The sequence below is a fragment of the Brachycentrus maculatus genome, unplaced genomic scaffold (assembly GCF_059751285.1).
Source record: "Brachycentrus maculatus isolate JH-2025_06_01 unplaced genomic scaffold, ASM5975128v1 h1tg000017l, whole genome shotgun sequence".
Lineage (NCBI taxonomy): Eukaryota > Metazoa > Arthropoda > Insecta > Trichoptera > Brachycentridae > Brachycentrus > Brachycentrus maculatus.
The window spans coordinates 1,907,263-1,929,462 of NW_028280771.1; the positions used below are offsets into that span (position 1 = coordinate 1,907,263).

The 22,200-nt window shown below is 32.5% G+C and overlaps 2 protein-coding genes and 1 long non-coding RNA gene across 4 annotated transcripts in view; all 3 read right to left on the reverse strand.

Moving 5' to 3' along the window:
* Nucleotides 1-1,626: 1,626 nt before the first annotated feature.
* Nucleotides 1,627-3,814, reverse strand: LOC148313191 (uncharacterized). Its single transcript, XM_088266946.1, has 3 exons — nucleotides 3,788-3,814; nucleotides 3,090-3,185; nucleotides 1,627-1,812 (listed from the first exon to the last, which is right to left on the reverse strand). Exons 1-3 carry the CDS (start codon nucleotides 3,812-3,814, stop codon nucleotides 1,627-1,629), a joined length of 309 nt encoding a protein of 102 aa, XP_088123072.1.
* A 187-nt stretch (nucleotides 3,815-4,001) lies between these two features.
* LOC148313192 (uncharacterized) lies at nucleotides 4,002-5,693 on the reverse strand. Its single transcript, XR_015838116.1, has 4 exons — nucleotides 5,512-5,693; nucleotides 5,270-5,397; nucleotides 4,560-4,611; nucleotides 4,002-4,052 (listed from the first exon to the last, which is right to left on the reverse strand). It is a non-coding gene; the product is annotated as an uncharacterized LOC148313192 (long non-coding RNA).
* A 1,386-nt stretch (nucleotides 5,694-7,079) lies between these two features.
* Nucleotides 7,080-22,200, reverse strand: part of mesh (sushi domain containing 2 mesh) — a 39,334-nt gene continuing 24,213 nt past the window's right edge. Inside the window, exons 13-20 of one of the 2 annotated variants that reach the window (XM_088266601.1) lie at nucleotides 21,825-21,961; nucleotides 20,569-20,698; nucleotides 19,381-19,522; nucleotides 17,832-17,952; nucleotides 15,593-15,806; nucleotides 9,512-9,665; nucleotides 8,799-8,879; nucleotides 7,080-7,582 (exon numbers count right to left, since the gene is read on the reverse strand). In XM_088266601.1, the coding sequence (XP_088122727.1) occupies nucleotides 7,486-7,582; nucleotides 8,799-8,879; nucleotides 9,512-9,665; nucleotides 15,593-15,806; nucleotides 17,832-17,952; nucleotides 19,381-19,522; nucleotides 20,569-20,698; nucleotides 21,825-21,961 (1,076 nt within the window). In that variant the 3' untranslated portion in view covers nucleotides 7,080-7,485. Of the gene's footprint in view, nucleotides 7,583-8,798; nucleotides 8,880-9,511; nucleotides 9,666-12,613; nucleotides 14,189-15,592; nucleotides 15,807-17,831; nucleotides 17,953-19,380; nucleotides 19,523-20,568; nucleotides 20,699-21,824; nucleotides 21,962-22,200 lie in introns of those variants that run through there. The other variant, XM_088266593.1, reaches the window with a different exon arrangement.

The following is a 22,200-nucleotide window of genomic DNA, read 5'->3' on the forward strand; positions in this document are numbered from 1 at the left end:
AGACCTCGCTTTGCGTCGTTACTGAATTAAGACTCATTTTCGCTGTACGTTGTTGTTTTTTCAAATTGCATTGTTTTTTTTTAAATTATAAATCAGAGAATCACATTTTAAAAGGTAATTTCCCGTTCTGTAAATTTAAATTTTGTTTAAATTTCGGAGAATCTTTTGGAACGTATCTACGACTCAAAGTGAGGTCTAAAATCTTTTTACAGTATACAAAATATAAATTTTAAAATTCATTTAGACTCTTTTCATTTTTCATATATTCAGGCATCTCACCATACTAAAAAACATTTTCAAACCCAAAAAAAAGAAAAGTTGATTTCTTTTTGACTGCATCTAATCTACTTTTGCTAACTCCATGCTTCACTTCCATACATAAGATAATATAAAGAATTACCGAAATTTTGAGCAGTGGTCTCATCCATCGCATAGGGGGCACCCGGTATGACTTGAGCTCTACCTTTTATTGCATGTAATTAAAAAAATAATAATAAAATAACAACAATGTAGTTTTTGCCACATGAATCTTATTTGACCAGCAACCTGGTTCCTTCGTATCCGACATCATCGGACTGGGTCTAATGATGTCGGTTACGACGAAACCCGGTTGCTGCTCAAATAAAGTTTATTTATTTATTTAAACTTCATAGTACAGAAAATAAATAAGTACATTGGCGGGCTTATTGCTAAAAAGCAATATCTTCCAACCAACGAAAAACAGACTAGTGATATTGATCAAAATGTTTGATATCATATATAGCTGTTTGCAATTAGAGGGTAGGTTAGGTAGTACTTGAACATTTAAAAAAAACATAAGTTACAAATTAACATATAAAAAAAACATAAATTACAAAAGATGATAATAAGGAAGGCAAAGGAAAAAGGGAGTTTGAGGTAGAGGGAAAAACTAAGAGAGGAGGATTGATGGACAGTTAGGGTTCTAATGATAAATAGTATTATCTCAGACATTTCTTAAAAGTTATTAGAATGTTAAAGTTGATGGAAAAAAAACTACATGGTTGTTATTTAATTCTATAAAATGCAGTTCCACCAAGAAAAGTCAGTACAAAACTTAAATCTAAAAAAACGTACTTGCAAAAAGTAAAAATTTCATTTTGAAAACCATATTTTTTTAAACAGAGTATTTTATTTTATGGTTGAAATATTTAGTCAAAAAAAAAAACATCTTGTTTTTTTATGATTTATTTTTTGAAAATTCTCTTTTAATATGAAATGATAATAATACTAAATCGATTTATGATTTCAATACAAATACAATAGGGTCTTTTGGTACCCCGCTTCAAATCCCGTGTAATATTTGGATGATCAGTGCGGGAAAGGTTACAAAATTATTTGATAAATCGTAGTCGTACAGGAGAAAGTGACTAACTAACAATACGCAAAATTTATGTCCCTTTTGCTTGGTAAGAAAATAAACATCAATGCAGTTAGTCATTTTTAACAAGTCAATATATTATACTTCCAAGTTTAAAATGCTTTGGGATTTTTTCAGGGCAATATCAAGCTAGTAAGATATTAAATAGTTTAAAATCACGTTTTTGTAAAAAAAAATGCACTTGGTCACTTTCTCCTGTATGACTACGATATTTATTAAATATAGTATTAGTTGGTTGTAAACATACCTCTGCCCGGGACATGTAGGGAGGCCCGCCCATCATGGTCCATGTGGACATCCGCCTGAACCACTATGGTGGATTGATCCAAGGTCGACATGTCAGCATTGTGCAATACGGACTCAGGCAGACCCAACATCTGCAGAACAGGATCTTCTTCCTCCCCGAAGCCATCCTGCGCAAAATTCACAATAGAAAACAAATTTGAGTGGAAAAATCACCCATATTGATCTTAACCCTCCTGGGAATCGAACTTCTAGAAATAGAACACAAATATTTGTCTTTTTTTTCATTAACCCCTTTTGTGATTTGCCCGAATACAATTCAGGTAGGTATTTTGCTGACAGTGATGCCAGAAATCCAGTTCGGGCACATTGTACATGAAACTTTTTATAGTTATTTTCCCCGAATCCAGCTCAGGTCAATCACCCACCAGTCTATATATATCCATTCTTCCTTTGTTTTTTTTCTTTCCTTATATTGTTTATTCATGTTTTATATTTATTTATTACATTTCAAAAATGATAAAAAAAACATAGAAGGAAAAAAAAAGGTGGCTTTTTTGACCCGTTTTTTTCCAAGAGGTTGACTACAGTGTGGTTAAAATTAATAAGTTTAAAAAAAGGTAAGTGTCACATGATACAAAAAATTTATTGATTCTATTCCGTCATCATTCTATTGATACAATCTCATATCGCCCTTTAAACAAACTTTACCACCAATAAAAATAATAAGTCACCACACAATAAAAAATTAGCGATTTTAAATCGAAAAAATACGGACATTCATAGCTAATCCCCTTAATCCATTCATATTTTAATTATCAATCAATTAAAAAATTATGCTTATTTAGATTTATATGGTAAAAACATTAAAAAAAAACCCATCTGGTAACGCTCACGGAACAAGCATAGGTCCACTCTTGCCGGAAGCCCAAAAGCTACATTGAGCTTTGAGCTCCTCACGCTTGCACAGGGCAAGTATGCAAGAGTGAGATGCGAATATAGTGTCGCGGTTCCCGAACACTCTTCACGCGCTGTTTATATGTGAATTTGTTTCCGATATTCACAAAATACCTCCGATGTACCTGATAAATTCCGATTATTATTAATATTTTTAAATCAATGTGTAAATATGTTATGGAGAAATACCTAAGATCTTAGCCTTGTATTTATTATATTTATAGAGATATTGATGGTTATTAGAAGCAATATGTATAAGGTTCACAATACTGGGAAGGGAGGGTTAAAAAAAATTATCACTTTTGACTGAAATATAATTAATTTTAAGCACAGTAGCCAAATGTTTAGTCTTCACTGAAAAAGTTTTTTTTTACTCAAATGGTAATCAAACCGGGATGTCTAGCATGGTAGCTTAACGCTCTAACCATCCTTCTATACTAAGGAGGCAGGCAAAATTTTATAAGAGAGTTTATCTTTTCTTTATTCTTACATTTTGTATGACGGGGGGTGGAATCACTTCATCGTTTAATGTTATTTCATTGATGTTCCTCACTTGCACAGGTCCATTCTCATCGAGTATAATGGCCTAAAAATAAACAATATATTTTTGATAATATTGTTAGATAGAGCATATAATAAAGCAATTATTGCTATCAAAATACATAGTTAAGTGAACCATTATTAAAGTTAAATGTCAATAAAAAAATGTATCTATTAAAGATTCTAAAACGATTTTCATTCATTCAAACCCTTATCCGCACCCCAATGGTGCATAGGGCAATGCATCATATAAACGCAGTGTTATCTGGATCGTTAACACATAAAGGAAAGGTGATCAGCTGTGATGGTCAGGTGATCAGATCATGATTTTTAAAATATTTATTTTATGGAGTAATTCTGGTATATAAAATAACTTATCCTTCAAACCTTTATCCCAACCCAATGGTGCATAGGGCACTGTATCATAAAAACGCAGTGTTATCTTGATCGTTAACACATAAAGAAAAGGTGATCAGCCCTCCGCTTCCGGTACCAGTCTAAGGTAATATTGAATCAATATAAGAGTGAAAAAATCATTGACCCCCCCTGGGAATCGAACCCGGGACCGGGAAAACGATTTTAGAATAACAAAAAACAGCTATTATGTTAAAAAACTGTTTTTCAAAAAATCTGGTTTCTACGTGTCACAGGTAAAAAGCCTGTGATATCATACATTTATAAAAACACATACTCAAATGAAACATTGTGTCAAAATTTCAAAGCAATCCGTAAATGAATTTAGGAAATCTAAGATTTTTAAAAAACATAGATTTACACTTTTATTTAAATAGATGTTTATTTTACTCCGTGACAAGTTTGAAGTTTAAATGATATTTAGTCCAAAAAATAAAATAAAATTACCAATTCATTTGGCTGAACTGGTTCCGGTTCTTCGACTGGGCGCTTTTGTTTTCTGTAAAATAAAATAAGATATGAAAAATAAAGAAATTCTCAGATTGTGGTCCAGTGGTTAGTGTCGCAGGCTCTCTAATCAGAGTTTCTGAGACCCACTCTGCCACAATTCGATATTTGTTTTTAATAATAGTCGCTTGGGCTCACAGAAATGGTATGAAATTGAAAAAGTATTTTTGTAAATAATAAAAACACAAAAAAAAAATATTTTTAACAAATTTTTTTTTTTAAATAATAAGTGTCACATGGTACAAAAATTTTATCAATTCTACTGTCGTCATTCTTTTGATGCAATCTAATATCGCACTTGTCAAATTTCTTTTTTTTTAAACTTCACCATGTGTTAAATTTTCGACATAAAGTATAATGAATTATAGCAATTGGCTATGAATATTCTTATTTTTCTAACTGTGAAGTGCTCATTCTTACATATGTAATAAGTACGCAAGACGGGAATGTGTATAATTAATTAGCGCATTAAGGGAAAAGTTATTTTTAAATAGCTTACCTCACATGAGGCTTCTCTGATTTTATGAATTTGAACAGGTTCATTACTTGACCTGTAATTAAACAAAAGGAATATTAGTGCAAATTAAACAGGATAGTATGACTAACAATGGCAAATGATGTTTTTGTGCCGATATCAATGCAAAATTTACTTTTACCATTTTCAAGATATCCACTCTCATTTCACAGAAATTCTTTATAGATTTAATCAGTATATAGCATAGTTGAAAAGATTTTCTTTCATCATTTTGGGTATGTCCAAATGATTGTTCACAAATCTGGATTTTCTCCAATTACGAGTTATTTTTTACACTATTTTTGACATCTCAACATAGATGAAGAAGAAGCCTCATCCCATAATAGATGTCTCTCGTGAAGTCTATTGAATTGAAGGACTGTGTTCAGAGTAAAGTGATCACTTAAACCAGCCTACGACGGTCGTAAGCCCTGTAAATGCCCAGACATCCATATTCTTCTTCATCTATGTTGAGATGTCAAAAAATTATGTAATATATTTCTTTTCAAACTGCCATTTATGCACTTAATAACATCTACTTGATGAATTCAGTGCTTTATGCACCATTCAATGGATTTAGGATAAAAACTTTTGCTTGGAAGGGGATGATTAATATGAATTAAGATTTTACCTAAAATATTTCACCATAAAATGCATTTAATTACGAAATATTTTGAAAACCATTTTGTACTCACACAAATAATGTTGAACCTGCGCTTTGTATACACAAATTACGCCAAATGATAGTTGAGAACTTAGGCGGAGGGAATATCTTCCACTCACAGAAACAATCTCAGTGTTTATAACCGACATCAAATCATTGCTGAAAAGGGTATCAAACTTGATCAAAAGTTACTATTAAAAGTTATTATACATCATTATTATGGAATTAAGATTGTTCTAAGAGATAATATTTATAATTGCATTGGAAACTCACCAAAGATCTGGAACTGAGAGGGAAACTATTCGATGTGCTGGCATTATTCTAAATCGAGTCGGATATGTAACTGCTAACCAACAAACATAAAACCTTCCTCTCCTTTTTAAAACATTGTCGTGATAAAACATTTTGGATTATTGAATACTAATAAATGTTAATCAAAACTATGAAAAAAGTTCAACTACTTTGAAGTACCTCAGAAAAGAAAATGGCAATTTCCCTCCAATACACAGTAAAATTATTTTAAAAAGTTCTTTAGCCAATAAGCACGAAGCATTTTTTGAGGAATGTTTTCCATTTTCAAAATTTTCTAAAATTGTTGAGTGCAACATTCAAATTGCTTCTTTCCAAGGTTGGTACTTCTGAAGAACCAAATTCCATTTTCAAAATTTGAAAGGCTACTGAATACAACAATTAAATTTCTCATCAGAGATAGATACTAAGCGAATAGCAAAGTACTTAATTCAAAGTACCTTTTTTTAAATTGACTTATCCAGGCATATTTTTTTATTTTGTCCAACCAAAGTAAACATGATATATTTGAATATATGAATAAAATTTGGAATAGCGATTACAATACGTTTTACAGAGTGTGCTTTTTAAAATATTTATAACATGGAGTAATTCTGGTATATAAAATAACTTCTCCTTCAAACCTTTATCCGAACCCAATGGTGCATAGGGCACAGCATCATATAAACACAGTGTTATCTTGATTGTAAACACATAAAGGTGATCAGCCCTCCGCTTCAGGTACCAGTCCAGGGTAATTTTTCACTCTAATAATCTCATATTTATTTGACCCTCCCCCCTGGGAATCATACCCGGAACCTCCAGAACAGCAGCCGAGCGTGCTGACCATTGCACTTCAGAGGAGGACAAATATAAAATAAAATATGTATCAATTACGAAAAATAAATCAAACAAATTATATTTTAATAATTTTATTTTGATAAAACTATATATTGTACACCAGCACACATAATTTTTTTTAAATCTATCAAAAAGTTAAGAAAAATATATAAGTATGGAAATCAATAACAAATATTTGTTCATTCTTAAGTATTTTTTAAAACAAGTAAAAATAAAACATAAGCTTACAATACAAGGACGCGGGGGGAGTAACAAAGCCAAAAATATGTTATTTAAAAGAGCATAATAAATATTTAAAATATGTTTGCAGCATTAACTGAGGGATTATCATGATATTGATAATATATTATACAAAATAAAAAATACCAGAGATATTATGTATCATATATTCCCCCAAAAACTTTTTTGTACTATAAAAATATATTTTTATATTTTTTATTGTTTATATTTTTAAAAATAAATGCTTAATTCAAGTAAGTAAAAAAGGAATACCATAAAAAAAATCGACATCTAAAAATAAGGTACACAAAAAAATAAAAGTAATTGAAAATCGGGTCAAAACCGAAATCCCTGCTACAGAAAAAAAAACTTATTACATATGCATAATTAAAATAATTACACTTAAAACTAGGAATAACTATGATTTATTTTTCTGTAGAATAAAAATAGAGATATGTATCAAAATTAAAGTCTTTTTTATTTGTTTTTATTTTTTTCAGTGAATATTATTATTTTGGTCTTTTCACACATTTTTTTTTTTTGAAAAGAAGAGTTAAAAATTACGACTATGCACTTTTTTTCATGTTATGATGATTTATTAACATTATTAAATAGACACTGAATGTATTGATTTTTATGATGTTAAATGACTTAAAATAAATAAATTCTACGCCTGGCATTTTTCTCTCAAAAATTATTATTTATTGTCTGTATTGGTATCAAATTCGCATCGAGATATGGCATCTGGTGAAAGGCAATCAAGTTGCCTCGTTTTTGGCATATCAATGGCTGCAATTTGTGAAGAAGAAAAAACATTAGACAGCTGCCAACATACAGCTATTTATTAGGTGAATTTATGAAGATGATGATTAAAATAAGTTATTGAGCTTCCGATTCTGAATCCTTCTTGTAAGGAATACTATCATCGTCATCTTCTCGCAACGTCGATGTAGCCGTGTAGGTTGGCTGATTACTCCTGAAATAAAACAAATCTAATAAGTTTCATAAATACAATTTTCCACAAAGCTTTGTGGTATTCTCTCAGCACCATACAGGGCCTAAACATGGTTGCATTGTACGTACAATCCCTACATCAATGAGAGTAAATTTGATTTTTTGTTTTCTGTTAAAATCAAATATTTGTAGCACTTTTAATCTAATTTAATTTCTGATAATATCTATTGTATTCTTACCAGTGCCCTTTATTATAACCTAAAATATAATGTAATACCACACACAGGCCATGCCTTTGTGGGATCTTTTTTGTATAAATATTTTATATATTTTTGTACATGTAATTATAATTTATTGTGAAATGCAAAAGTATTTAAAATAAAGAAAAAAAAAATAACAATGACGCGAGTGATGTGAAGTGTCCCTTTGTCACATGATGTAATTTTATAATAATAGTAGGAACGATCCTGCACCTATTAATAGAGAGAACGATCGAGGGAACAAACGCCTGAAGATGCCCACACTGAGAATATATTTGTGACTTATACGAGGACATGGGCTGTTCGACGTACAAGGAGCTGAAGAGGATTTCGCAAAATAGACTAGATTGGCGAAGGAGGTGTCATTTGTTACTCCAGACAAATCCACAGAATTGAAACAAAAGAAGAAGTAATTTTATACTTGCTATGAAAAAGCAGAACTATAGTTTGGACCTAAAGTTTCCGCCAGTCAAATTTCAAGTTTTGCGATCCACACTATGACTGACAATATCGATTTATTTAATGTTACAATATCGAGGGACATTCTACATTTAAATAAATAAAAAATTGTGATTCCTTGAAAATAGATGCACTTAGAGGTGAACGATGAGGGGAAAAGCATGAGGAATATTTTAAAGAAATAAAATACGAAGGTAAGAATGTCTACCTCGGATTTGTGGAAATGAATTCACAGAACTAGCTGTACGATTCCTATGATGTTAAGTATAGTTTTCATCAAAACAAAACATATTTTACAGGTATTTATTTGCGAAATTGTTTCAACTTTTTGTTTTTATCAAATGCTCAACTACAAAAATAAATTAATAAAGGTGTGGGAATCAGAATATCTTGTATTTTGCATACAGGTGTCTAAGTTAGGAGTAAAAAGAAGATAAAATGATAAATATGCTGACATGTGGCAATTTTTGAGATGATTGATGAAAATAATAATCAAAATAAAGTCACTGTGTTTCTAACATTGAATCCTTTTTGTAAGGAAGGCTGTCCTCATCATCTTCCCTTAAGGTGGATGCTGCGGTCAGGTTCGCCTGACGATTTCTGAAATAAATAAAACGGTAATTTCAATAAAAACTAACATTTTGGAATTTATGCACCCTGCCATCTTTTGAAAAGTGATGGGAATATACACGTTTGTAAATTAATACCAACATATCTATTGGTAAGAGGTAAAAAATCGTATATCCAAAATATCAAATGTTCAGGAGAGACAATTGTTGATTTTTTAAGCATTTTTTGCTGGCAGTAAATTCAAAATTATCCAACAAAAGATTTATATGTCCTATAAACTTTGGGCTGATCACATTTCCTTCATGTGTTAATGATCGAGATAACACTGCGTCAATACGATGCAGTGCCCTATGCACCATTGGGTGCGGATAAGGGTTAAAAGAAGAAGAAGAATAAACTTTATTTAAATTTTCAATAGTTGAATGTAGAACAATTATTATCAGTACATATGGAGCCAAAGTGTGGTGGAGTGGGGCGGCTGAACTGCACTGCTCTACCTTTTTTTTCCCACACAATGTATAATTGAAAGCACTACAGTAAATGTGTTAGAATCCCTTAACCGTGGGTTAACCTTGTATTTATGAGCAGGGTGCAAAAAAAAGGGAAAAAAACCGAATCGTTAACCGATAACCGATTGTCAGAGAAATAATACTTTTGTTTACCTAGCCATAGCAAGATTTTCATTCTCCTCATCCTGTTTCCTCTTCTTCACAAGCCGGTAAACGACGCAAACCAACACGAGGAGTATGGGAATAATGATGGCCAATATAATGCCCCATGTCACGCCGGCCCATCGTGACGAATACTCCTGTTGCCCTGGAAAATTCAATCGGCAAATTAATCATTTCATAAAGTTCACATCATCCTGAGTCACTGTGATTGTGTAATTGCTTGGCAAGAGAGGTCTACCAGGAAGTCTAGATCAGATCAGGGAATGCGGTTGGGACCTTTCAATGCTTACTGAAATTATTATACTGCTTTAAGAGTAAACGTTGGTTATTCGGCTCCTTAAGTAATATCTCTTAACATGCCATGTTGGTTTTCAGAACCGCACAGTTCAAACACCAAAGATTTTTTTTTTTTATGTTTATTAATATTTTTATTTACAACATTTTGAGTGTGTCCAAATACTTGTTCACAAAATCTGGATTATCTCCAATTACAGGAGTTATTTTCATATCATTTTTTGACATCTCATCAAAGATGAAGAAGAATATGGAAGTCTGGGCATTTACGGGGCTGACGACCGTCATAGGCTGGTTTAAGTGATCACTTTACACACGTGTAACATTCACCAATGGACACACTCAAAATGTTGTAAATAAATTATCTGGTCAAATTATAAGCTTAATAATAAAAATGAAAATGGTATTTTCTGGCGTTTCTCATGTGTGTGAATATAATCCAGGATTCGGATCTCACATACTAATATAAGAGTTTCTGCTTAGTAAAAAAGCTTCTTTACATCTCACCAATAGATGTCTCTAGTGAAGTTCTAGTGATTCAAGAACAAAGTTTCTAAATTGGTTCATATATGTATATAGAACTTCCAAGAATTTGAGTAGTGTGGTAGTCAATAATGGGTAGAATTGGTGAATTTTACACGTGTGTAAAGTGATCACTTAAACCAGCCTATGACGGTTGTCAGCCCCGTAAATGCCCAGACTTCCATATTCTTCTTCATCTTTGATGAGATGTCAAAAAATAATATTTTTATTATTATCAGTCACTGGATTATTCACCCTACAGATGGTATATCAATACATATAATGGGTATATTTATCCATTATCTTTCATACTAAAAACAATAGATGCTTTGTCTCAAATTGGGACACCAGACAGGATAATAAAAATAATTAAGCATCAGTATTAGTATTTTTCGTTGCTCCATAAAGATTTTTAAAATATTTTTATTTGTTACTATTATTTAAACTTTTGGATTATTCGAAAGTTTTATACTCATTATATGAATTGACTTTCTTACTTATTCAATAAAATATACATGATTTAATTCATAAAATATTTTTTTATATTATTTTTTGACATCTCATCAAAGATGAAGAAGAATATGGAAGTCTAGGCATTTACGGGGCTGACGACCGTCATCGGCTGGTTTAAGTGATCACTTTACACACGTGTAACATTCACCAATTCTACCCATTATTGACAACCACACTACTCAAATTCTTGGAAGTTCTTTTTATATGAACCAATTTAGAAACCTTGTTCTTGAATCACTAGAACTTCACTAGAGACATCTATTGGTGAGATGTAAAGAAGCTTTTTACTAACCAGAAACTCTTATATTAGTATGTGAGGTCCAAATCCTGGATTATAATCACACACATGAGAAACGCCAGAAAATACCATTTTCATTTTTATTATTTAAGCTTATAATTTAAATGCCCAGACTTTCATATTCTTCTTCATCTTTGATGAGATGTCAAAAAATAATATGAAAATAACTCCTGTAATTGGAGATAATCCAGATTTTGTGAACAAGTATTTGGACACACTCAAAATGTTGTAAATATTTTTTTTATTTAAAAAAAAGGCTATTTGTGAATCTACCTTAAAACACATTTAAAATAAGTTGCAAATCTAGCTACAAACACGTTTAGGTCATAGTCAAAAATATAAACAATATTAATGACTAGAGAGAAAATGTATTTTTAGGTTAGATGTGGAAAAAATACTTTTTATCATAGATAAGTAGTTAATAGAGTAAACATAAAATGGTATGAAGAAATATGCAAGTAAATATACATTCAATGAACTCACCTTATGAGGCGTGGGGACACAATCATGTCTGACACCATTTCATATCAACTATTTCTGTTTTTAGCTATGAACAAATACAGGGCTGCCAACATTCATAACTATTTTTTTAGGCTACATAATCACCATATTCGGAATAAGTTGCAGCATTTTCACTATGCGATTCAATTTTGACATTATTTATTTATTATTTTAAAGACTTATTTTCCCAAAAGACATTAATTTTTTTAGTACTTTATAAATATGTTTGTTACACACTATTCAGATAACATATTATCTACATCAACTTTGAAGAAGATGACATGTCTAATGAAATATGTTATTTCTCACTCTCAAATTTAAATTGGCAGTCTAATTTTATCATTCAACTGTATGAAATGATTTTTTTTTTATCTACATATTTAGACTGATTTCAATAGCATAAAGAATATGTTTAAAACTGAAAATTATAATGATCTGAAAGGTCTGTCCTGAGAAATTGTGGTTCCATAATGACCGCTCATACTGTGAGCATCACACACTGTTGCCACCTTAGGTGCTCACAGACGTATGTAAACGTTACGGTAACTGAATTTAAAACGTGGACGATCATTTCACAAAAAGATTATAATGTGCCGTGTGAAAATCAGCTCGCTAAAACTGGACACATTGAACTCTTCCGCTGATGGTGGTACCCATGACGAATACTGCTAAAATGTTCATTTTATGAACAGCATGTGGCAGCCCTGACATTGACTGATAAGGAATAAGAATGTGGATTGGAATTTTTTCACATGAAATCAATAAAACAATAGTATTTATGAAAAAATTTCATTCCACATTCCGTATTCAATTTTCAAAACATAAAAAAAACTTAATAACATCTTCCCTCGAGTATTTTCAATACCGATATTGCTCTCATATACAATTAATATTTAATCCATTTTATATACGCTGCGGAATAGAAATTTTTCCTAAATACATCCATTCTTTATTTTATATATTACTTTATTCAATAATCATACATGTTTTTAGTGGCTAAGTATAATAAAATATACAGTAAAAATATGACAGCAAAGTGACCTTATTCATATACCTTTTATTTTTTTAAATGTACTAAAATAAAGTACATGCTTTTATTTTATCATTAATACCCATGAACTTGTTGAAAAAATCATTTACACTGATGAAATTGTACACTTTCATATAAATAAATTCAGAAAGTGAGTTGAAACTTAATTTTTTTTATATTTAATTCAAACTGTGAATAATAAAGAGACTTCAAATACTCGTATTTATTTATTATATGTCAAAGACAAAATGTCACCAAGTATTCAAATATTCAAGTAATTTTCAACCCATAATAATATAGCAACATTGAAATTTTATATGATACAATCATGAAAATTGGTAAAAAAATTATTAAGCTAACTAACCTTACCTAATTGACACAAACTAGATATTTTCTGACCAAGTATAGAAGAAAGAAAACATTTATGCTAGTTTGTTACTTTGAACATTTTAAAAATGGAGACATTATACCATCGTAGTTCTACTGCTAAATGTTTCAATTTCCTCGCCAGGATTTGGTTGGTTGGGATTTCGGTCGTACAAAGCATCCGAAGATTTCCCTTTCTTTGGGGGCATTGCGAAAGTGCTCAGTTTGTTCGGAGGAGCACTCTTCGGCTCCTCGGGAATCGGACTGGTGTATTTATTTGGGTAGTACGTATTTTTAGGACTGTTGGTATTCGTGGGGCTTGTCGATGGACTATAAGGATCAGAAGTAGAGGGGCTATAAATGGATGAAACGGGGCTATATTGGTCTTCGAATTTGGGGCTGTACGGTACGTATATAGGGGCATCGCTTTTATCAGTGGTAGAGTACCCCGAGTCGGCGTTTCTCTCAGCCCTACGACCCAGTTGTTTGGGCTTAGGCTGGCTGAAGTACTTGATCTCTTTAGCCGGTTTCGTCAAAGTGCCGTTGGTCAAATCGCTGCCTTCGTTCGACCCCGAAGAAGCAGCATCCTCCTCTTCTAAATCCCAAAGTTTAGGAGGGAATTCGGAATTGGGTTGTCCGGCCAACGGTTCATTAGTCCGGTAAATTTTTTCATAGCTTCGTCGCTTTTTAGGAAGGGAAGTTAAATCCGACATATCGCTCCGATCAGAATCGACGGAGCCGAAATTAGGAGCGGTATCCGGAGGATTTTTAAACGTACTGAAGGATTTCTCAGCGGGTTCATCAATGGGGGAGTCTAATAAATCAGGTTGATAAACGTCTCTAAAGTTCTTTAGGTCTTTATCGAGGTCGGGTTCACTTTGCTGTCTGAGGTAGGGGTCTTTCTTAGGGGGATCGCTGCCCGTGTCGGTCAGGTTGCCCATGGAGAGGGAGCGGAGGTTGGCGCGGGAGTTGGAAAGGGAACGCGGCTCGAACTTCTTGAAGTTCCACGAGGATTGTTCGTTATCTCGCGCCTTCTTGATGCAGCAGAACCACAAAATACCGATGAGGAGCAATATCGGTACGATCACGGCCATTATGATGCCGCCCGTGAGGCCGTACTGGCGGGAAGAGTATTCCTGATTCCCTGTTTGATTCACAATTTTTTATAAATATATTTTTATCATAACATAAATCCTTAATGATGATCCAAAATTTACTTTTTATAATAAGGATAAATTTCAACGACTTCATATTTGGGCATTGCTATACCCATATCGCTCACTCCTTTCAAGAACGTCATATTATATTTCAAAAATCGTCAATTTTCAGTTGTGCATGTTTTTGGAATGCCCAGAAAATGTACTATATTCCAGAAAAAGGCATATTTTTAACTGAATATTTACCCGCTACAGGGCAGAAAATGTTGTTTTTGCATTTTGAAGAAAAGGTATTGTTTAATAATTTTTTTAAATGTACTAAATATTTTTCAAATGGAGAAAAAACCTTCAGGTTTTACCTAAAAAGATCTGTTGCACAGTAAAAAGTTCAATAAGTGGCTTATGTTTATTTTTAATATATTGTATTATATTTTTAAACTTTAAAAACATTCTCCTGAAAAATCAAGTTTTTTTATTTATGACGTTGTTGAAAGGGGTGAGCGATATATTAATACCAGCATATTGAAACTGAAACTCTTATCAACAAAAACTCTTCATTTCAAAAAAAATATTTACTAGCAATATTACTACATTTTAAAGCAATAATGAGTGCCCACACCAAATTGTAGTCATGAAAACATAATATTTTCATGCATATTTCCTTTAACATAAACTGTACTAAATCTGTTTACAATTTTATAGAAAATATCTGAGAAAATACTATACTGTAATGCCCCTCAACTAAAAATCACATCTGCAGATTTGAGGTTTAGTAGGAGCAACATCAATACATATACTACAATCAATAAAAACTGAGTGTTGAAAAATAAACTGATGCCAAAAAGCAAGTTCCAACGATAATGAAAAACATATTTATTTTAATAAAACATCAAATTTTTTAAAATTGTAACAGAAGCTATGCTTTCCTTTCAGGTCTAAATATAAACTGTATTAGTTTATATTTAGATCTGAAAACGGAAGCATTGCTTCCGAAACTAGTCGTCATAATAAAATAAACCCAAGTGCTAAAAAAACAAGTGTTTTCCACTTACAATTTCATCATGTCTTACCACAAAGTAAATGCCGAAACAATAAATAAAATGAATTTTTTTATTTGGCAGTGTAGTCACTATTAAATACTTTAATACATTAGAATTTCTAAGGGTAAATATCTTTTTTTTTAAATTAAGTTTAGGCCTACAGTATTTGGCTGTCCAAACTTTAAACACAGTAAGGGACATTTTTTTATGTAGTAGGTTTTTTTTTGCATTTTTGGACTAAGTAGAATCTACTTAGTCCAAAAATGCAAAAAAAACAGTGTTTTGAGTTTGGACAGCCGTATTATTCATGGTAATTGAATATCCCAACAACTGTATGTAATAAAGACTTACTCAGACATTCCGTGTACCCGTAGACGGGCACATCCCACCTTCCTTCCGGCAGACAGGTCCGTCGCTGGTCACCAACAAGCACAAAGTTCTGGTTGCACTCAAAGGTCACCTTAGTGCCGGGCACGAAGAAGAAGTTGGTCTTTCGGCCAAAACGCGGCGTCTCCAGCACTCCGCAGCTGATGATGCGTTTGGAGTTGGTTTCCTTTATATTAATCTGGAATTCGAATTGTATATGAGCATAGAGAAAATCATTATTGAAGCTAATGTGAGAACTAGTATGCAAGCTCATGTGTCCTACAATATTAGCTACATCACTTGTGGAGGTCCTCACAAAAAAGTTACATTTCCAATATTTCACAAAAAAATCCTTTAAATACAAATACAAGACTGTAGTCTATCGAAATTTTAATTAAAGTTGCGACAAAATGTGACCAATCCTGTGTTAAACCAATGCGAATTCATTAAATAGTTCCAAAACAATTTTACAAGCTAGAATTCCTGATTACTTAACCTGTTAACCGGGCGGTCCGCTGTCCAATTACGCAACTTGTAACGGGCGCGAATACTGATTCACTCCGTGTCTTAAATTCATGTCGAGACATGTATGGATGACTAAAACCTTTGTTATTTTAATTAAATTAAACACTTGAATAATCCACTGAATTGAGTTTTATTTTTATTTACGACTAGTTTGGAAAACGACAATTGTTTTCATCTTCTGGTACAAATTAAATTAAAGTTTTAATTTGTACCAGAAGATGAAAACAATTGTCATTTTCAAAACTAGTCGTAAATAAAAATAAAACTCAATTCTGTGGATTATTCAAGTGTTTAATTTAATTAAAATAATCATGTCATTCCACAAAGTTAATGCCGAATCAATAAATAATATAATACCTTTGTTGTTTGAAAAATATATGTCCCGCCCGTTCCAAGACGCAACATATATTTCATGGACGTATTCATATGTCCTACCCGTACCCGATATTGTTTACGTTTGACGTATTTATGCGTCCCGCCCGGTTAACAGGTTAAAATCATTCATAGTGGAAATTTAACATTTTGGTGAGGACCACACTTGTATCAACCATACATCCAACGATCTGGAGTGAATGACTATTTTGTTTTTGCGTTATTGGCGGTCAGGTTAACACCGCATTGGTCCGATACAGTGCCCTTTACACCGTCTGGGTACAAATGGAGGCCCCTGAACTCGCTGAATTTTGCCTAAGCTCTGGGACACCAGATATAATAGCTTTTTTAGACCACCCATATTTTTAGTTTTTAGTAAATTAACTATAACAAAACAATCTTTAGGAATATAATTATTTTATTTATTATATCCGATACTGGGATTATCACCCTACGGATAAGATGTCAATTTTAAAGGTGAGGTGGACTTCTATCTTTTTTCATAAAAAAAGGGAAGAATGATACATGTTTCATATCAAGGTGAGATGCCATTAAAAAAAATCTAAATCTGTACCTGACACTGAAATTTACAATTTTTTGCTGAGAAAGGTTTAAATATTAGAGATTGAAAAATAGGGATCTGTCTCTAAAAGAAGTTTCTGAGGTATCTCTACATGAGAGAGTACGGCTATTATCCTTGGCTCTACCCGACCGAGTTTCTCCAGGGTATGCTTGGCTACAATAGTTTAGAGACTAGAAGGAATGTGTATTTGATTACGCATTTTTATCCATTGTTGTGCGGTATGATCGATAATCCTGAAATTATCCGGAACATTGGTCTGTATGTTCCCGATAGTTACCTAAGACAGCGTCGGCATAGATTGTTTCACATTCCTATACACAGGACCAACCTGTCGATGGTTATGCCTGTAGGAAGAGCTACCGCTATGTTGAACAATATCTCATTGGATATTGATCTGTTCCATGTGTCTGAAGGAGTTTTCCGAAGCGGGATTCTTCTACACCTTGCAAGTTCTTGCATATTTTCGATTTTTGTATGTATTTAATGTATACGCTTTAAATTTTTTAGTTTGTGATGTATATATTAATTGAAAATAAATAAATTGAAATTGAAATAAATTGAAAATACTGACTGGTTATAGACAACTCGTTAACAGTAGGAAGGAGAAACAATTACTTTGAAGAAAAAGAGGTTGAAATTCCGAGAGACACAATATCCATCACATACAGCATACACATTCCTCCTTCACCCTTCCATTCCTTCTTCTTGACAAGTGTATAAAATCGGGAAAAGAGGTATACATACCACTGAGTCGAAGTAATTCTTGGTGAAATGCGCCATATCTCGGTTGAGAGACATTCCGTAATCGTAACGGCATTGGTAGGACTCTCCGCAAAGTTCTGATGCCCTATTTATATCTATTGTTCTAGAAATAAAACAAACATCGGTTTAGGTCAGCCATTTATAAACAAAGTGGCCAGTTATTGGCCTTTTTAGTCAGATTTACAACACAACTATTCATCAAACCGTTTAATAACTCACAAGACTAGACTATCGGCAAAGCATTTGGTTGTTCCTAAAATAGATCACTATTTCCTTAATTCCATCAAATGCGTTACAATAATATGCCTCTATGATTAACAATATTTCTTTTTATAATTTTAGTTATGTATTTCTTAAGGCATTGACCTATAATAAAAAATTGTGACCCATTAAAAAGTCACCGAACTGTCCATATTATAACTTCATATTTATGCAAAAATATATATACGGTGAAACCTCTATCTATCGTTTTTAAATGGACCTAGTGAAATAAACTATGAATGCGGGATAAAGAAGTCAATACACAAGGATATACGATCGAGTAAAGATACCGTCCTCCCAATCGCATAACCATTGGTAGGTTGAAATTTTAAGAATACAAGTTTTAGATGTAAATAAATGTATTAATTAAAAAAAAATACAAAGTTGAACAGAACCCAAAGATCTTCAGACCTCTTCTGCTGTATCCATCACACAAGCTTTCGATAGTCTGTATCCCACACGTTGAAATATTGTCGTCAAATGTAACAAAATTGGGAAAAATTTTAAAAAAGTAAAAAAAACAGACAAATTATTTCAAATATGCATCATAATTCAAACGATGAATGCGGTAAAATGGTGGATAGAAACGATCGATGCGATCTATTTTTGTATGAAATGAATTCGGGGTAGAAGAAATAAACGACACATCCGGGAAAACGATTATTCGAGGAACTATAGATAGAGGTTTCACTGTATATATATTGTTCGGCGGTACTGATTTTAATATTGTATAAACTGATATTGTTTCTTATTTTCAAATGTTTTTAATTAAAAAATAAACTTGTTATCCTCATTTATTTACAGTGGTCAACACGTTTACCCCATGCTGAAGGTATCTAGTTCGATTCCCAGGGGGGGGTTAAAATAAATATAAGTGATTTTTCGCTCTACCATTTATTTAATATTACCCTAGACCGGTACCTAAAGCACAGGGCTGATCACCATTCCATCATGTACTTAACAATCAAGATAACACTGCTTTTATAAAATGTAGTGCCCTATGCACCATTTGGTGCAGATAAGGGTTAGAGAGAGTAAATGAGAGAATTTAAATACATTTTGGAGTATAACAATTGAGATATTAGAATTTGTACAATTTTAATCAGTTAGACATATGTACCTACATATTATAATGTAATAACCTGTCTTCAACATCGATAAGCAAAAAGCGAAAAATTGACATTCATCAAATAAATTTACTATGCAAATGAAAAAAAAAACAGAAAATCCACCCTTAAAATGTAACATAAACTCGTAACATATCATGTACCTGTTTGGTGGGAGAAAGTCTGCCGGTTCCCTGAAGAACACAGGATCAAAGGTTGCATTGGAGTAATACGATGCCGTCCGACCAAACTCCCTCGTGAACAGAGCCGCGCCCTTCATATCCTCCGCTCTGTCTTGTAACATCCCTGCCAAAGTGTTCGCAACATTAGTAAAGCTTTAATTTTTTCCGGTCTCCAAAAATATGTAAAAAATTCCAGGTTACACATTCCGATGGGCAAAAATTTGTTTATCCTCTGCTCCACATACTGTTTAATTATTTTAATTTTAAAGTAATAACCCACAGAGCCTCTATTTTAGAGGCTTGTCTGGAGGTAGGGTAGTAAGGATAGGGAAGGTAAATGTGAAAAACACATCACAAACACCCAGACCAATTGAAAATAAATATATCTCAAATTCATTTTGCAATTGGCGGGAATCGAACCCGCGACGCCAGTTTCACAGTCTAGCATCTACCCAACTACGGCACGGCACCTGTCACGATACGGCGCCTGTTGCAATAGATATGAACGAAAAAATGTAAGGTTGCATTTTAAATTAATTATTCTTATGATGAAAAAAATGTCGCATGACATTCGGCATGGGACCTACAAGGAAAAAATTGATGTCTAATGAGATCTGACATAGGACCGGTAAGGGTTATAGCCCCGGTTACACTTGAAACCAACATATTTCTAAGGAAACAGTACAAAATGTCAAACTTATCCATTCAATGCTTGCTTTACTTGACGGCCAAATTTATCACCAATTAGAGAAATAGTCAAGTGTTGAATAACATTGCTGGTTACAAATGGTTACGTAATCTTATAAAATGACCTTTGTTCATTGTTCAAATCTTGAAAAATGAGAAAAAAGTTAAAATATCCACTTTCATATTTTTAAGGAAAAATGCATCATTTAAGTTTAAACTACTACATATTAGAAAAATTATTTCCACAAAAGTTGTGGAAAGAATTTCTTTTAAGATTGAACAATGCATTAAACCATTGTGATAACAATAATTAACTAAATAGATCACAAATAAAAAATATCATAAGCAAATATTTCCAGGATCATATCCGGAGTTTAGTGGGAAAATTAATTGCCAGTAAATTGGTTTTAAGTGTTTAGATCATTTACAGCGGATATGTTGAAGAAAGTTGATTAAACGATGTGTTAAAATCTTTTTACTCACAATGCATTCCAAATTCCTTGTGCGTATTTTCAAAATGGTTGAGGTTTATTCCAACGATGGTTCCGTCAGGTCGAGTGAAGTCGTCTTGTTGATCCCAGGACCAATTTCCTAACAAACCTCTCGTCTTATTCTGAAAAAAAATATTGCAATTTAATAATAAATAATTTAATTATTATTTGCATATGCAAATAATAATTGAATACAACATTTTGAGTACCGAAGAACGTATCGTGACAATAAGTCGCTCACTCCTTTCAAGAACATCATTAATCAAAATACTTGATTTTTCAGGAGAACGTTTTTAAAGTTTAAAAATATAATACAATGCATTAAAAATAAATATCAAGCCACTGATTGAACTTTTTACTGTGCAACAGATCTTTTTAGGTAAAACCTGAAGGTTTTTTCCTCCATTTGAAAAATATTAGGTATGTTTAAAAAAAAATTATTACAATACAACACTTTCTGCCCTGTAGCGGGTAAATATTAATTTTAAAATATGCCTCATTTGCTGGGATGTAGTACGTTTTCTGGGCATTCCGAAAACATGCTTAACCGAAAATTGTCAATTTTTGATTTATGACGTTCTTGAAAGGAGTGAGCGAAGTGTCACCTGTCAGAGAAACAATGAATCATGTCGATACATTCATTATTGTAGACCGAATACAGATCTAAATATTTTTTTTGTACTGGGCTCAAGTAACAAATCAAAGTTCAAGTAGCCCCGTTCTACGGTATATCCAAATACATGTTGACAAATCTGGGTTTCTCCACTTTTTATTCGCACACCTCCACTTTTTCTCCACAGCTTTAATTTAGCCAAGACTTTTCTTGCTTTCTAAATCCAATCATAGATGGCTGTTGTAAACACAATCATGGAACATCATGAGATTGATCATGTATGTATGACAAAATTTGAGTAGTGTGGTTAGCAATCATAGGTAAAATGGTGAATGTTACCCGTATGTAAAGTGATCACTTAACCAGCGTATGATAGAGCCCTCTAAATACCCAGACTTCCACATTCTTCTTCATCTATTTTGAGATGTCAAAAATGAAAAATATTTCATAGATTCAGAATGATAAGTATTTGATTAGTAATTGAAGTTAAGTCAATTACATATTTTCTGCCATCCTTTTACAATACTTTAGCAGACGTTCTACCTTTTAAGGTATTCAATCTGGAGGTTAGATGGTAAATTGGTTACAAGCTACGTTGTTTGGAGAGAGAAATCATGATTTTTGGATTAACTTACGATGTATGTCCACGGCAAGTAGACTCGGGCAGTCATGAATCCCTGATTCTCGACGACCTCCACGCCGGCACCAGACTGGAACATCATGATGACCTCAGACTGATTCAAAATGTAGGTCGGGGTGTAAACAGTCACACCTGAAATATTACAATACATACAGGATAAATTTAATTCATGCGATTTAATTACTTTTTAAATAAAAACAAATTTAAGACAAAATAACATTTTTTTCTTCAAGGAATATCCCGCAAAGCCTCTAAAATAGAGGCTTTGCGGTTTTTATAATGATGCTGAATGCATCGAAATACGTGCATGTCAGATTTGAATAATTAATGGTATTTGAAAAGTACAATTAAAAATAATAAAAGATAGATAT